This window comes from Artemia sp. Qi Xiang Cuo, chromosome 17, assembly GCF_049724085.1.
Source record: "Artemia sp. Qi Xiang Cuo chromosome 17, ASM4972408v1, whole genome shotgun sequence".
Taxonomy (NCBI): Eukaryota; Metazoa; Arthropoda; class Branchiopoda; order Anostraca; family Artemiidae; genus Artemia; species Artemia sp. Qi Xiang Cuo.
This window is the reverse complement of record NC_142810.1, coordinates 3,549,166-3,566,628: the sequence shown is the minus strand read 5'-3', so window position 1 is coordinate 3,566,628 and position 17,463 is coordinate 3,549,166. Positions and strand designations below refer to the sequence as shown.

Genomic DNA, 17,463 nt, shown 5'->3' with positions numbered 1-17,463 from the left:
AAACGCCATCACTGATGTGATGCCTTGGCAACATCAATACTAAGAAACTGAAAATAGGTGGCATAACAAAACCCCCTGCTACGCACTATAACTCCTAGATGGTGGGGTGAGATACAAAAACTCCATGGCACTGGCTAAAGGCTTCTTTGTTGTAGGCAATGAATGACTACATTAAAAAAAAAGAAAAAAAGAGGAACAGAAATAGGCATAATTTTTCTTTTTAGGGACTTTTGGAATTTTAGGGACCTTTGTTCGACCCCTGCCGTCTGGAGTCTCCAAAGCGATATAACCTCGGCAATGATGGTCTACATGTTCCAGTGCTGCTATAGCCTTTGTGATGACGGTCTGTACGCCCTGGGTGCTGTAATCTAAAAGGAAATTTCGCATCATACCATAATTATTGGATCTTGCATACTAAAAAAACACTAACTACATTACATCTTTAGTCCGAGACTAACAAAAGAAATCAAATGATTTTTTTCAAGCTTGGACATTTCTATAAAAATTACTTTCATAATGCTTTTCTTATGGATATTATTAATCAAGATTAATTGATTTTATCCTTCTAATAGACGAATACATTTTTAATATGCAGAATTAAGTCCAAAGAGTTTCCTTGGATCTTGTGTAAAGGTTTAATCTCAAGCTACCATAAAATAAACTTTAATTAGTTTATATTTTTGAAAGGAACGCTGATCGTTATATAGACCGGTTTTCCAGAATTTTGTGGTATGGTAATCTTGCCTTGTTTATTACAAAACGGAAAAAGCTTTAGTAAATATATTATCTATACATACATAATTACTGAAACAAATTGGAGGAACAAAATATGTGATTAATGTACTTCTTTGACAGGCAAACAAACAATACGACTAGAAATCGAAAACCTTTGAAGTGGGAAACCTTAGGATTTTTTTTTTTCTATAATATGGCTTTTCTAGGTTTAAAGGTTAATAGATTTCTATGATGGACCTTTCTCTATTCCGCCAAAAACAAAGTGAATGAATTTTTAATACTACCTTTGAATAAATAAATAATATTGGATTTTAATAGATATTGAAAAAATTCGTAGTATAAATCAGAAAATCGGTGATTTTTCAACATTTTTCTTGACATAAAATTCAAAATAAGCAGTTGTTTGTCAAAATAACAGATTTTATTGCAAAATTCAGGATGTTTTTTACTTCATCACGAGACTTCTAGAAGAAGGAGGCATCAAGCCATATTGAACCAGTAGTTTAATACACAGGACTTCAAAACTAACTGAAAATAAAACCTGAATAGTTTGGCTAAAACAAATTTCAGGTACAAAATATGTATTTATTTGACAGTAATAGAAACAAAATTACTTAAAATCAATTGGCTTTGAAAGCAGAGAGGTTATGTTTTTTTTAAACAGATATAAAAGCTCAGAGGGGGGGGGGAGGGTTAGGGCCGAGAAGTTCTAAAAAGGGTCATAAAGCTCTATTCCGCTTATGACTAATTCAAAATTTATTAATTGTATGAGAATACAAAAATATTAAGATTTTAACATTCCTCAGGAGGGGAGGCTTTTGCTTGGATATGTCAAGAGGAGAAATACTTCTTTACAGTCGCATTCAATTGCTTAAATAGGCAGATTATGCCGGGAAATTCAAATAAACAAATAAATATGTTAAAATACAACAAGTGTATGTAGTATTTGAATATATTTTTTCAACACTCGATATGAGAGAGACGGTTACAGCCCTCTCAAATCCTCTAAAGAAACGAGTTTACCTGTAAGCGAACGGCTCCCAATATGATCGAGTATTTCTCAATATTTTTAACTTATTTTTGAGCAGCACTGCTTTTCTTTGTATATATCTCCGTATTTCTTTACTGTCCAGAACATCCTGCACATTCAAATCTTAATTCAATTTATAAGCATGACATTATGAAATAGTAAATCAAAGAATTCCAAATTTTTTCCAAATATTAATCTTGGCAAAATACTAAACAATCCGTGGTATTCAGGTTGCATTTTTCAACACAAAACCTTTGGAGGGGGGGGGGGGGTATTCAACCATATTGAATGAGCAGTTTAATATTGAGGATTCTAAAACACCAAACTAGAAAACCTGAAAAACTTGGTTTGCTTCCCTCTTGTTGGGGGAACATTGAATGTATTTATTCGACGAAAAAATTAACAACATACTAAAACAAACAACACATTCACAAAAACTAACAACATAACAAAACAACACTGTTCATGTAATTTACCAACTTTTTTTTTTTTTTTTTACTTGTTTCCATTAGTAGTAGAAATTTATGGACTTAATTCAGATTACAATAAGCAATATAAAATTTAATAAGAACTTTTGAATGTGTTCAAAATAATCCCTTTAATAATTAATTTAAATTAATGAGAATGAAAAAGTTATTTATTCTTCACTCTTGCAAGCTTTCCAGCGATTTCTATGGCCAATAGATTTTGAGAAAGGGTGCTGAACCTTAATTGCGTCTCAGGCCCCGTAAATTACAATAGGACAGGGGGAATCCCCGCCAGTCTATTATATTAAAAAAATAAACAAACTTTTTTCAACTCAAAGTAAGGAGCAATATTAAAATTAAAACGAATAAAAATTGTTCCATATATTAAGGGAGTTGCCTATGGTTCAATCCCTCGCTCTTCACGTTAAAGTATTAGTACTTTAATTAAACTTAAGGAACTGGGAAAAAATGTCAAAGTTGAGGATAAAAAGCGAAGTATTGAAGAGGGAGCAGCCCGTCTCAAATGCAGAATCCATTCTTTTAATTTAAATATTTCTCCTTATTTTCAGTTGAAAAAAAACATGTCTTCTCTTTGCTTTTGTCTGATCATTTCAATTAAATAATGATGAGAAATCCGCTTCAATCCTCCATGGAAAAAAAAAAAAAATCCAAAAAGGATGATTCCGAGCCTATTGATATTTTAATTTGATTAGCTTTGTAGAAGTGATGAGAGACTTAGTGCCAAGCTTTGGCTAATTACAGTAAAGCCAAGACAGATAGTTACTGTGAGAGGCAAAGCTGTCATAACTTTTTCGAAGTTGTATAGAAATGAGTAATTTCGCTTGTTTATGATAGACTATTTTCCATATTAGGATAGAACTAAAGTAGATAGACATAGAGTAAGGGTAACTCAATATTATATCAGTTTTGTGAGCATTTCAAAGCAATTTGACACTAAAAAGATGATTCAAAGATAAAATTTTACATAGAACCCGACAAGAACTCGAAGAAAAGAGCATTGAGCGACTAGCTGAGACACACTTGAGGCGTTGGCTTTCATCTGTTCAAAAGATGAGCACTGCCAGTCATGGAATGGAGATCCGCAACGGCAGTTTGAACTAGTTTCCACTTCAGTTCCACATGCATTGCGTCATTTAGGTCAAAGAAACAACATCAATAACGTTGCATTTTTGAACATTTGTTTGAACTTATGGATCTGTTTGGAGAATTTGTGTTCATCCATTATTGAATATCCATTTTTGAACATCAACTACAGTTCCCGCTAAGCACCAAGTGAAATCTACATTCACCCTGTAATGAGGGGGTAGCTTGGAGACATTCTTTCTATAGCACGGAGGAGTACAAAGAAACAGTCACAACTCTTTTCAAATCATTTGCAGCGTCATTTTGTGAAGAAAGTATTAAGAAGCTTGCTGACAGAAATGAAAAATGCTTCAATCGAAAAGGCGATTATCTAGAGAAGTAACCCTGATTGTAGATCACTTTTGGCAATAAAACAAAATTATATTCACCCCTGTTTCCTTTATCAGCAGTTGCATTCAGATAAAGTTTTGTAGTAAAACATTTTGTTGTCAAGCAAAGAAAAACATTTTATTTTGTGCTTAAAAAAGCGACCTTGGATTCACTAAAACGCTACCTTAAGTGACCTGGCATCTGAATTAATATATAAACTAAAATAATAATTCCTCCTACAATCATTTTCCAAACTTAAAAGATTTAGTATTATAGTAACTAGTCTAAGATTGGGAATATTGAAAAAATTTTTAAGAATAAAAGAAAAAATTTTTAAGTCAAAGAAAAATATGAAAAAATTGACAATTATAATATGGCTCGTGCACTGAGTAACTTCACAATATAATTGACTATTAACACTTTACTTTGATAGGACTCCAATTTTGTCTGTGGTTTTCAAGCTATTGGAAAATAAAAGCTTTTTGACGTTTTTGAACCTAATTTACTTACAAACTAATACTTTTTCATTTCTTTTTTTTTGTAAGCTAAGGTAAGAACCACAGGACCTTGTTTTTTGCTAAATGGTTGGATACTTCAAAATCCTGATAGTCATTCTTTTTTAACACTGAAGACTTCTATTTGAGTTGAAATTATCCGTTTAAATAGATATTTTACCAGGCACTAGAAATTAGAAGGCAAAATAGGCACTAGGAAAGAAGAAAATCGCCGCTGGCTCTTCTGTGGTTTTACCAATGCAAGAGTTCTCAGATAAAGATCGAGCCTTACTTGTCAAAGAATCAGAAAGACCAGAAATTTTTACAGATACATATAGAGCAGCGTTAGTTCAGACCAAAGAATTAACTGGCATGGAAAAGCTCTAACTATTCCACGTCTATTTCAACTTCTGTCTAAAAAAAATCACTATTCCATCCGAGATTTTTATTGTTAACAATTATATATCAGACTTCTTTTTAGAATGTGTTGTTATGTGATGTTTCAGAACCGGATTATCTGGAAATTCTCTCTTGTATAAATTACATTTAAATAGTTTCTCACCTGAATGGAGTCTTTGATGGACATTCAAATTGCTTGATCTAGAAAAGCATTTCTTACAAATTTCACATTTAAATGGCCTCTCATTTGTATGCACTATTTGATGCTGTTTCAAATGACTTGATCTAGAAAAGCATTTTTTACATAAATCACACTTAAATAATCTTTCACCAGTATGCACAATTTGATGCTCCTTCAAATGGCTTGATTGAGAAAAGCATTTCTTACATATCTCACATTCAAATGGCCTATCACCTGTATGCACTATTTGGTGCCGTTTTAAAATGCTTGATTGGGAAAAGCATTTTTTACATATATTACATTCAAATGGCTTTTCACCTGTGTGAATAACTTGATGATGTTTCATATTGCTTGATGAAGAAAAGCATTTCTTACATATCTCACATTTAAAAAGCTTTTCACCAGTGTGCACAACTTGATGCCTGTTCAAGTTGTATGATGAAGAAAAGCATTTCTTACATAGATCACATTTATATATATTTTTTTCTGTGTATATACTTTTATGCCTCTTTAATTTTCTATGCTTTTTGCAGTCCAACCGACCGTCCAAGTATCTTTTCTTATCGTCCAAACCTTTTTCTTCCGATTCTGATTTAGATGAATTTGAGTAGCCGCTAGTGGAAGGATTTTGTGAAACGACTAGTGATTCATTCATCTGCAGGGCTAGTTCCGACATGTTTGGTGAAATGTGACCTTGTAACACTAGATGTTGTCTCATATCATCAATACATTCTCTTGAACAAATGGCACATTTCCTTGTCACTCCCATTTGGTGTTCCATGAAATGAACAACAAAATTACTGTAATTACGACATACTACAGGGCAGACATCACACTCTATTGGTGAAAACTCTTCACAGCCAGTGTCAATGTGAAGATCTAGAATCAAAAGGGATTTCTCGGCTTTTCCACAGGAGCCGCAACGCCAGATTCCAACTGTTAATTCTTCAATAGCCTTCTCTGCCAGTTTTTTCACCATAACGATCGGTTTAGGGCCTAAGAGTATTGGATGACTCACATCATCAGACCTGCACACAGTAGAATGCATCATCCCTGTAGTAAAAAAAAATATTGAATTAATTTTTTTTTATTAAAATTGATAAAATAAAAATAACAAAAAAATTGGTATTTTAACACTTGAAGTTCGACCAATATATCGGGCAGCCGATATTATCAGATCAATATAGGAGTCAGTGTCATTATCAGATATCGTGAAATAAATATAGGATATCATCCGATTTTTTTTTCTTTTCTATGTCCACAACTAATCCAGAAGATGGCACCAGAGCCACCAGCGACTGTGTTGGAGATAGCAGCAGAGGTGAGTTAAATGAGGTCAAAGTAAATTTGTTGTCAATACACACCTGATGCAGCAATGTTCACAATGTATGGTGAGTTCAAAAACACACAACTTCTACCAAAACAACTAAAAAGAATACAACAAATCATACATTTCTGTTTATTGAATGTTCACTTGTGTGGGTGAAAGCTCCACGATTCAATCGATTGCAACCATGATAACTAGTCAGGGGAGCAGCTAAGGGGGAAGGGTTCAAATGTGTCAGCACCACGTGCCGAAATCTTGAAAAATTTAACTATTTACATTGGAAATTTAGCTTGTGTCTTCATTAGTCAGCATTCTGGAGGATTCTGTCGACACATTCTTTATTTCCCCCCTAGAAACTTAAAACCCTAGCCGCACCCTTGTATCCAAACGAAGTAGAGTAGGCAAATAAAGTTTGATTGACTGCCTGTTAGAAAACATTCTTACAACTTCAACAAGTGAGGAAAAAGAGTCAGGAGATAATATTGATCCGCAACTGGTAAGGTACATGAGTGAGGCTGTCATTGATTGGGAAAGAATGTGTCCCTAAGATCTGTCAAGAAATAACAGCACTCTTTTAAAGAGAAATAAACATATGGCGGTGAATTATAATCGCGCATACGGTTGCGCGACGGGTGCCGCGAAGTGAAAATAAAAACTTACAAATACAACATATATATAAAGGTTTCAATAAATTATTTTATTGTTAAGCTTTCGCCATGCTATACATCTATCTTTCTACATATCATTCAAGAATAGTTTTGTACGATTTAAGTATGATTTTTGTATGATTTAAGTAAAAAGCTAATATTAATTGAACGACCAAACGTATACTCCATGGGTATACCTAAGCATAAATGGGCAGTGGGGTGAGGGGAGTCAGTTATAAGAAAGACTTACAAATGTGATATATATAATTTTCTGAGTCTACTAGAGTACTGCTACTACTACTAACAACTTACCGCATCACCAAGCCCTCTGTAAGAGTTTGAAAGAGTTATTACCATAGGTATGCAATAACTCTGAAAACGAACGATCAGTGATTTGGCTTACGCCCCCCCCCATCCTTTCCTAAAACTCTGCGTTGACTTGGGATAAAATCGACGAAAGAGAGCACAATAACTGCCATAAGAGCTTTTAGCCTCAGATGAGCTCCATATGGGAGCAATAGCATGAACCACATTTGAATTTTATCCTTCTTTACTTTATTTTCTCTTTTATCTGTCATTTCAATTTTGCCTTTTTTGTCGTCTTTGTATTCACTTAAACCAGTCTACATTTTCATCCAATAGTTGTCACTAAAAGAGTCTTCAACTACTCCAAACAAAAATGGCTTCAACTATTCCTGTTCGGAAATAGAATTAGAAGATACTTAAGTGACAATTAAATTTAGCAACAACCTTGGATATCACTATTTCTAATAGACACATCACTTCAAAATCGGAGTACAGATTTCTAAAATTGTTTTGTTGTGACCGTCTGCTTTAATAACACACAGAGATAAATAGTCACAGATAAATAGTCGTTCGGTAAAGATGGTTTAGTTGAACGCCAATAGCACTTAAAAATTATTATTGATAATTATTATTTTAATTATAATATATTACTATAACTACAATATAATATAACTATGACCATTATAATATATAATTATTATTGATAAACTGATAATAGCGCACAAGAGGGAGCTTTCTCACATTTTAAATAGTCCCAAAAAAAAAAAATCCCTGCTAGAAAAAAAAGTGACAGACAAGCCAGTCATTAAGTTTAGTGTAATAATTAATGTACTTCCAATAGTTTTGTTTGCGTTTAATCTTTTGTCTTATTCGAAGTTTTCCTCTTAAGCTGCATCATGTTTGGGAAAAAATTGGAGTTAGACAGAAAAAAATTCAAAAAAATCACCAAAGTAAAAAACAAACTCCATCTCCGCGTTGCTAGTGTAACTCTCTAGTAACTGAAAAAGAAAGTTATTAGATTAATGTTGAGAGGCTCAAGACCCACTTTTAGTCTTGCACTGTTTCAGTAATGTGCGTTTAAATTCCGTTGATGCACTTGCCTATGAGCCGAAATGTAAACTAAGCCTTAATATATTATAATATTAATGTGTCGCCACGCCAATTAATAAAACAGACCAGATGGCTCTTGAGTCTGTCCAAAGACGGGCGTCAAAATGCGTAAAGGGGCTCAGAGACAAAGAGTATGAATGCCGACTGCAGAGCCTCAAGCTACCAACTCTGACATACTGTTGGCAAAGAGGTGATATGATAATGACCTACAAACTGCTCAAGTCTGACGACAAGGACCTCTTTCAGCCTGCCCAGTTGTCAAGAACCAGGGTTCATTCAGCGAAGCTTTTTCGGAAGCGTGATAATACAAGAAAGAGGAACCATTTCTTCTCCAACCGCATCATAAGCCTCTGGAACGATCTGAGCGAAACGACAGTGAGTTCACCATCCGTTGACAGTTTCAAAGCCAATCGCGATAAGGAATGGGAAACCAAACTATGGCTCACGCAATGGGATGAAGCTGATGTCCCGCGGCCCTATCATCACTAACTGGCGTACACTGGACTCGTCCATATCACTAGCAAGTGCGATTTAAGGTAATATACACTTTTGGGAATACTATTTAATAACCTACTTGAATGAAAAAAATACTTTTGGCAATACTATTTAAATACTAAAAATGTGAAGAACGTTTGTTAGGTAGGAAAAAACTTTCAGAAATTATCTTTAATCAGCCTGAATTTTAAAGTAGCACTATTAATTCCAAATATACCTTCGTCACTTCTATCCAGTTCCTGTGAGTCTGATTCAGATGCTATATTCAATGAAATACCCAAAGGTTGATTTTGATGCTCAGATGACAGAATATGACTAGAAGTTTCTCTCATCGTTTCAGTATCAATTGTTGAAGCAGCTTCAGCTTCTACAAAATTAACAAATTGACAAATATAAGATCAAACAACAATAACAATGTCTGAATAATTCACCCTATAAAAGAAACATAAGAAAGCGACAGAGCATACAAATACCAGTCTACAAACTTGGAAAACTAGACTTAACAAGAGGGTCGGACCAAATTTAAGAGTGATAAACTTGATTGTTACGACACTGATTTCACAAATTTAGTTTTATTCTCAGATTTTCATATCCAGTAGTTAGTAAAAATGTGAAAATTGAAAATTGGACGTTAAAAAATGACTATCATATCGACATTTTGACAGAGAAATTCAGACGATTCGAATTGGACTTATTAGGAATTTTAGAAACTTATATCCCAGGGGTAAGAATCATGAAATTAGGTGATATAGAATTTACTTACTCAGGCTGGAAAGACGAGGTACATAGACAGGGAGTGGGGCTCATGATGAATAAGGAAGCTGCGAAGTCTTATTTAGGCTGGGAAGGTATTAATAATAGAATACTAATCGCTCACTTTATAAATATAAAGTTCAGGGTATCAATTGTAGTAGTATATGCCCCTGTAAAGCCGAAAAATTGTCCACTAATAAACCCAAAAATTGGTATTCTGAGGTTAAAAAGCTGTGTGGCAGGAAGCTTGAACAGCTTAACTTCAATCTACCCGAGTCCTCTGATATTACTGCCAATAATCTAAATAAATTCCGTGCTTCTATTGTCCAGAGCCTTCCAGCAATATCAGACCAATCAAACAGTTCGTGGTAACGAACTGTAAGTAAGGAGCGACCCGGCTCAATGGTAACCGAAACTCTAGAAAACGGGTATTTGATACCAATAGATATATCAAAAGAATCAGATTTCAATGCTGATTTCAAATATATAACTTTCATCATGTTTAGTGCTACCCATCAAAAGTTACGCGCCTGAGAAAATTTGTCTGATTTTCAAAAAATGGGGGAAAGACCCCCTAAAAGTTATAGAACCTTAATGAAAATCACACCATCATATTCAGCGTATCAGAGAACCCAACTGTAGAGTTTTCAAGCTCCTATCTGCAAAAATGTGGAATTTTACATTTTTTTCTAGAAGAAAAATCACGGATGCGTGTTTATTTGTTTTTTTTTCTTTCCCAGGGGTGATCGTATCGACCCAGTGGTTCTAGAATATCGAGAGATGGCTTATTCGAAAGTAAATTAAAAGTTCCAGTGCACTTTTTAAGTGACCAAAAAAAATGGAGGGCAACTAGGCCCCCTCCCACGCTTATTTTTTCCCAAAGTCACCCGATCAAAATTTTGAGATAGCCATTTTGTTCAGCATGGTCGAAAATATGATAAATATGTCTTTTAGGATGACTTAATCCCCCGAAGTTCCCAGAGGGAGGGCTAAAATTTATGAAATTTACCAATTGTTAACATTTAGTTTTGTTTTTGGGTATTTATCCCGATTTTTTCAGGAGGTTTTTTTTCTGGTAGGGGGTGGGAAGGGTGGGTCGGTAGTTATGTTGGAGGTTCTGTTCATGAAGGAAGTTTTCTTGGGGGAAGGGAAATTGCCTTGAAGGGGGTGTCGGACTTGCCAGCATTATTTATTGGTTATTGGGAAGTATACAACCATTTTCAGGAAGGATTTTTTCTGGAGGGGGGGGGGGCTAGAGGAGGGGGTTACTCTGAAGAATATTTCCGTGGAGGATGTTTCTTTGGGGTAAGAGACGTTTCTATGAAGGGGGCGCCGGATTTCCAAGCATTATTTAAAAAACGATCAGAAATTAAATAAAAAAAACGAGTTTTTTCAACTGAAATGTAAGAAGGAATATTAGAACTTAAAACGAACAGAAATTATAACGTATGTGAGGGGGTTCTCCCCAAAGTCAATACCTCGCTCTTTACGCTACGGTTTTTTTAGTGCTTTTAAAAGAGCTATCTATTCTAATTAAACGGCCTTTGTGATTCAGGGGTTTGTGAATCAAAATTTTTTTTAACTTTTAACGTAAAGAGCGTGGTATTGACTAAGGGGAGAACCACCTCATATACGTAATAACATATACGTAATAAAAAAAAACAATAAAAAAACAAGCAATACGGCTCAATAGTAATCGAAACTTTTAAAAACAGAATTTTGATGTCAATAAATGTATCAAAAGAATGTGTTTATAATGCTGATCCTAAATATATAAATTTTATTAAGTTTAGTATTACTCATCAAAGGCTACAAGCCTGAGAAAATTTGCTCTATTTTTCAAAGAGGGGGGAAACATCCCCTACAAGTGAAATAATTTTAATGAAAATCACACCGTCAGATTCAGCGTATCAGAAAACCCTATTACATAGGTTTCAAGCTCATATCTGCAAAAATCTGCAACTTTGTATTTTTTTCCAGAAGAAAAATATACGAATATAGAAAATAGTTACGCAAGTTAATTTGTAAAGACATCCATTTAGCAAAAGAAAAGTAAAATTTTTATGCAAATAAAAGCTGCATTAACTAAAAAACGATCAGAAATTAAATTAAAAAACAATTTTTTTTAATTGAAAGTAAGGAGCGACATTAAAACTTAAAACGAACAGAAATTATTCCGTATATGAACGCGGCTTTCCCCTCCACAACACCTAACTCTGTCTGCAGAAATTTTTCTCTGTGAAAAAAATTTATTTTTTAAATAAAAAACTTTATCTAAAATAGTACGTCAGGGCGTCTGGGACAGCCCCTTTCATATAAGGCCTCCTGTCGGGGCAGGTGTAGTTTTAATGTTGCTCCTTACTTTCAGTTTAAAAAACTTGTTTTTTTTATTTAATTACCTACAGGAGCCCTTTCAACTTCTTTACCCACTGTTTCCCCGTCTGAGATACAAAGAAGAATTAAAAAACTAAGAAAGACAAGTATTTGTCCTTTGGATATCCCCTTTCCTCTTATTAGTGCCTTCAGTGATATCCTTTTAAAGCCCTTGTCTTTCCTGTTTAACGAGATTACCGAGTCTGGGCAAATTTCAACAATTTGGAAAAAGGGTTTTATAACCCCTTTGAAAAAGAAAACGGAAAGCCTGGTTTTGAAGGCGTTCGTCCTATTACTCTTCCTCCTATTTTCTCGAAACTTTATGAAGGATTCCTTGCAGACTGGCTAAAGGAAAAAATCCTACCTCTAACTAACTTGAAGCAATTCGAGAACCTAAAATCCATCTCTACTTCCAACGACCTCGTTTCTCTTATTGACCACATCGGAAAAATCCTCGAAAACCCTAATTCCTGGCTAAATTTTAATTTCCATCGACCTTCAGAAAGCATTTGACCTTGTTAACCATAATATTTTAATTGAGAAACTTGTCAGTAAGGTCAATATTGATCCCTTACTGGTGAAATTGGTTGCCTCCTTAACAAATATATCGCAGCTTGTCAAATACCAGAATCATTATTCAAATCCTCTCCCTGTTCACAATGGCATACCCCAAGGTACTCTCCTAGGTCCCCTCCTTTTTTCAGTCATGGTCAACAGCCTCGCAAAGGATTTGCCTGACCGATGGAAATTCGTTGATGATCTAACGGTTGTTGAAGCTTCAGAAATTTAATAAGCGACCCTATGAGTATCCTCAATGAAATTGGAGACGAGGTCTAGGACTTAGACATGACAGTAAACCCCACTAAGTCCATGATAATGCCGATTTGTTTCCTCAAATCCTCGCCCTGTTTTCTTAATCCTATCCCTCCTGAAATTTCTATGTCCTCATTTAAACTACTTGGCGTCACAATTTCTTCAAATTTGAAGTGGGATATCCACGTTAAAGACATGATCCATAGAGCTAATGTGTCTATCGCCCTCCTTAAGCTCCCAAATAAATTCAGCGTCCCCCTTCCCACTCCTTAAGGATTTACACGTCTTTTGTCCACTTGCATCTAGAATATATTTGTCCAGTTTGGCACCCTGATATATCTCGCGAAGAATCAGAAAAAATTGAACAATCCAAAAAAGAGCCTTGCGAATAATTTTCAAAGAAGCCAAGGTGCCATACTCTCTGTTCATAAATAAAGCTAGTCTGGAAACCCTTAAGCGAAGGAGGGTTTCGTTGTGCCTCCGTTTTGCAAAAAATGCAATAACAAACCCTCGGACGGCAAGTATTTTCCCCAAACGTCACTCCCCATCCAGATTGAGGCCACCTCAAGCTGTTTCCTATTTTGAGAATCCCTATTTTGTCCCCGATTTGTTGCGTTACTTCCAGATAGGAAAGAACTTTTGTCCCCTTCATTACAGAAAAAAATGAATAAAATATCCCACTAATTTCTTTATTTTTTTTTCTCCCTTTTTTTTTTATTAGCTGATGGTGCCGCCCAGGTTTGTGCACTCATTTGCTTGTCCCTTCTCTTTTTTTTTGTTTTAGTTCCCCCTGAAATTCTTATATATTGTATATGTCGTTCTCTTTTTTTTGTTGCTTATTTATTTATTTTACTATTAAACAATTTTGTTGACTTAGTTTTAATTTTTAAAAGGTGCACACTTTTTTAATGACCCTTTTAATTTATATGCATTTATGTCTCGTTCTGTTTTGTCTTTATTCGCATATTTTGCCCCCCTCCCCGTTTTATGTGTTTTTTAATTCTTTTTCTGATTTGGATTTATGTAAGTTTAGTTTGACCAGTTTTTATCTTTTTAACTTTTTTAATTGACTTTTTACTGTGTAATTATTGACTTTTAACTGGTTGTTCTTTATAATTTTTCTTTTTGGTTGTTGTTTTTTGCATTTTTGCCAGTTTTAGTGCAACCATCACTATTGTCGACTCCGATGTCCAAATTCGGCCCTTTGTGGGCTTGTGATAGAGATTTTTTTGAAATAAAATAAATATCTTATCTTATCTAGAGCCAACTGATACAGATACTAGTGACTCAGATGAATCTTATACACAGATATAGAAGCAAATAGTCAGAATCCCAGGAAGAAATATGGTGATTTTATTAGAAGCAACACCCCAATTGGTAGAGATAGGGATATATGGTATCCTAGCCTAGGTAAATTTGGTGTAGGAAAAGAAAACAGTAATGGCTACAGACTCTTGCAATTTTGTAGGTATAACAATCTAGTTATAACCAATTCGGTATTTGGTCATAATATGGCCCATAAGTTAACATAGTATTCATGTGATAGTAAGACAGCGAACCTTATTGATTATGTTATGGTAAACAGAAGACTGGTAGGATCAGTAAGAGATACTAAGGTATATAGGAATGCTGTTATTGCTGTAAAAAGTAAAGATCACCATCTAGTAGTGTATAAGGTTAATTTAAATTTGAAATTTCAAAAGGCTTACAACCTCCCGGGAAGTTATGAGGTTGATAGACTCCAGGATGAAAATTTGAGAAAAACTTTCCAGGAACAGTTGAAAACTAAACTCGCGAGTTTAAAATTAGACAATGTTGAAGATGAACGGAATAATTTTAAGAAAACAATTGTGAAGTTGCTGATGGTGTATTAGCGAAGAAAGTTAGGAGCGCAATTAGGAATATTAGTGACAAAGCTTTATGTTTAATAGGCAGGAGAAGGGGCCTGTACAAGAACTATCTGAGTGATAGATCATATAAAAACAAAAGGAATGTAAAGAAAGTGGAGAAAGCATTAAAATATGAACTATGGAGGTGTGAAGTGGAGGCCATGGATAAAATTGTCGATGATCTGGAAGATGCGGCTAGACGTCGTAATGATAAAATACTGTACTGGCATGTTTATAAATTGAGAGGGAGTAGTCAATCTAAACTTTTCCCAGTAATAACAGGAACGGGGCTAAAATTAGTAACAAGAACAGATTTAAAAGGAGATGCGCAGAACACTTTGAGTTTATGCTAAACAAATATAGAGTCGCAACAAAAGATATAGAGGAAGTTGAAAAAGTTCGTGATACCTAAGACGTGAGGGAAGATTTGTTTTGTGAGAAAGAATTAGTGACAATATTAAAAAGATTAAAAAATAATAAGACTCCAGGTGCTGATACTGTGGTAAATGAGTTTCTTAAATATGGTGGCACTGAGGTTAGAAATAAGTAACTGAAGATTATGAATATGGTTTTTTAAAAAGGGGAAGTACCTAGCTATTTTAGGAAAACCTTAATTAAACCACTGTGTAAGAAAGGTGATAAGAGTGAGTGTGGTAATTATTGAGACATTAGTCTGGTCTCTGTAGGTAATAAATTATCAAGTAATATGATACTTTTTAGACTGAGAAATGCTGTACACAAGGCTATAAGAGAGAAACAGTTCCGTTTTAGAAAAGGTAGAGGATGTGTCAACCAAATTTTTACTCTTCGGTTAATAATTGAAAAGTGCCTGAGTTGTCAAACACCTTTGGTCCTCAGATTTATAGATTATGAGCAAGCTTTCAATTCTGTTGATAGAAGAGCTTTAGCAATGATCTTATCCTTGTAGGGTATACCAGACAAATACATTAAATTGATTAATGCAATGTACGAGAATATCACTATTGCAGTCAAGATAGGAAGTGAGGTTAGAAGCTGTTTTCGTATTAAATCAGGAGTTAAGCAGAGTTGTGTTCTATAGCTCTTTATATTGATCCTTTTGATGAATGGTGTCTTAAGTAGCACAGGAAAGGCAATGGGAGACCACAGAATCAAATGGGGAGGAAAATATCTCCTGAACTTAGAAATATCTCCTGAACTTAGATGATTTAAGCATTCTAGATGAAAGTGTGAGCAAAATGAATGAACTTTTGGAGGTTTTGCAGGTTCAAGGTGTTAGAATAGGTTTAATAATTAATGTTAAGAAGACTAAGTCACTAAGGCTAGGAATAAGTGAAAACGAAAGGGTGACATTGGGTAACGAAAAGATTGATCAGGTGGACAGCTTCACTTAGGTAGTATTATTAGTAGTATAACTTCACTTAGGTACTATACTTGGGTATTATTATTAGTAAAGACGGTGGGAGCAGTGAAGATGTTTAAAATAGAATAACTAAGGTTCAGGATATTTTTTTTTCACAGGTAATAAATTTTGGAAGAAAAGGAAGATAAGTCTGCAAACCAAGATTAGAATTTTGGAAGCTACAGTGATGACAGTGGTCAGATATGGCTCTCAAGCAAGGGCGCTCCAAAAAGCGGATGAAGATTTAGTAGTTTTTTCCCAGAGAAATTACCTACGGATTGTTCAGGGTATCCGGTTGACTGACTGTATTTCAAACACTAGGCTGTACAAAAAGTGTGATTCAATCTGGTTTTCTAGGGCTACAATGAGAGAAATGTTGAGATGGCTAGGGCACGTTTTGCACGTTCTTCTTGGCCAACCGTCTAGGGCAAAACGGAATGCAGGTCGTCTGCGGTTGGGGTGGGAGGATGTCATAAAGAAAAACAGGAACTTACAGGGAGGGTGTAAAGAGGGAAGCTTTGAATAGATTGGGATGGAGGAGGAGCGTGCGTAGCTGTGTTGGCTTCAGGCGGCCTGGTGCTGCGATGAGCTGTTAGTATTAGTAGTTAATTTTTATCAATAGAAACAGATTTATACTCACTCAGGACAAGAATGGTAAATAAATCGGCACTTTATCGACATTGTGCAACTATTAGCCAATTTGAAAAAGGCTGTACAACAATAAACCTCGCAATGGTTTTGTGTTTAACGCTTTTAGTAATACTTTTTATGGAAGTATAATCTTTCAATAACTTTATCAATCTTTCAATAGCTATATGTGATGTTTCATGCTTTATCAAAGAAAAAGAAAGAATTCATTGAAACAAAAAAAATTCTTTCTTATTAAAAATTGATTCAACAACATTGTTCGTTTAATTATACCTTCATCAACACTACCCACTTCCTGGGAGTCAAATTCTAGAAGTGACATGGGAATCATGGGCGAAGCATTCTCACAGGGATTCTGATGTTCTGGCGATAGATAATAATTTTAAGTTCCCATTAGGTTTTCGGTAGCACTTGTTGAATGACCTCCAGCACCTACGATAACAAATAAAAAATAATAAGGAAAAGAAACCCCAACATACTATAAAATACAATTTCAATAAACTACACAGAAACAAAGCAGCTCCAAAATCCAAGAAAGCAACACAAACCGATAGCAAAACTTAAAATGGAGGTAACATGAGAGCATCGGACTAACTCAAGAGTGATAATCTAAAGATTATATCAATAAATTTCAGTGATTACCTCCTTTTTCACTAATTTTAAAATTTCAAAAGCGTTCATCTGTTAAAAAATAGAAATTTACAATTGGTCAAACTTTGGTTCAAATGAACAAGATCTATAAGAGATTGTTTGTTCCAAGCAGAGCAGTTTCCAATAGTTTGTTTTTGTTTGCCGAATTTTTTAGCTAGACAACAGCAAATAAAAAACAAAAAAATACCCACAAATACTAACCTCTTCATTTATCTGTTTAGAGTTAGCCATAGCAGTAGCCTACATTAAAATCCATTTATTTCAAGTTTTTCCCTTTAATATGAGTTCTGA

General features: G+C 34.6%; 1 protein-coding gene across 1 annotated transcript; it reads right to left on the bottom strand.

Annotated features, from left to right (window-relative positions):
- Window positions 1-4,657: 4,657 nt before the first annotated feature.
- LOC148941807 (uncharacterized) lies at window positions 4,658-16,898 on the bottom strand. Its single transcript, XM_089103629.1, has 3 exons — window positions 16,795-16,898; window positions 8,882-9,031; window positions 4,658-5,832 (listed from the first exon to the last, which is right to left on the bottom strand). Exons 1-3 carry the CDS (start codon window positions 16,850-16,852, stop codon window positions 4,658-4,660), a joined length of 1,383 nt encoding a protein of 460 aa, XP_088959755.1. The 5' UTR covers window positions 16,853-16,898.
- Between the last annotated feature and the right edge of the window lie 565 nt (window positions 16,899-17,463).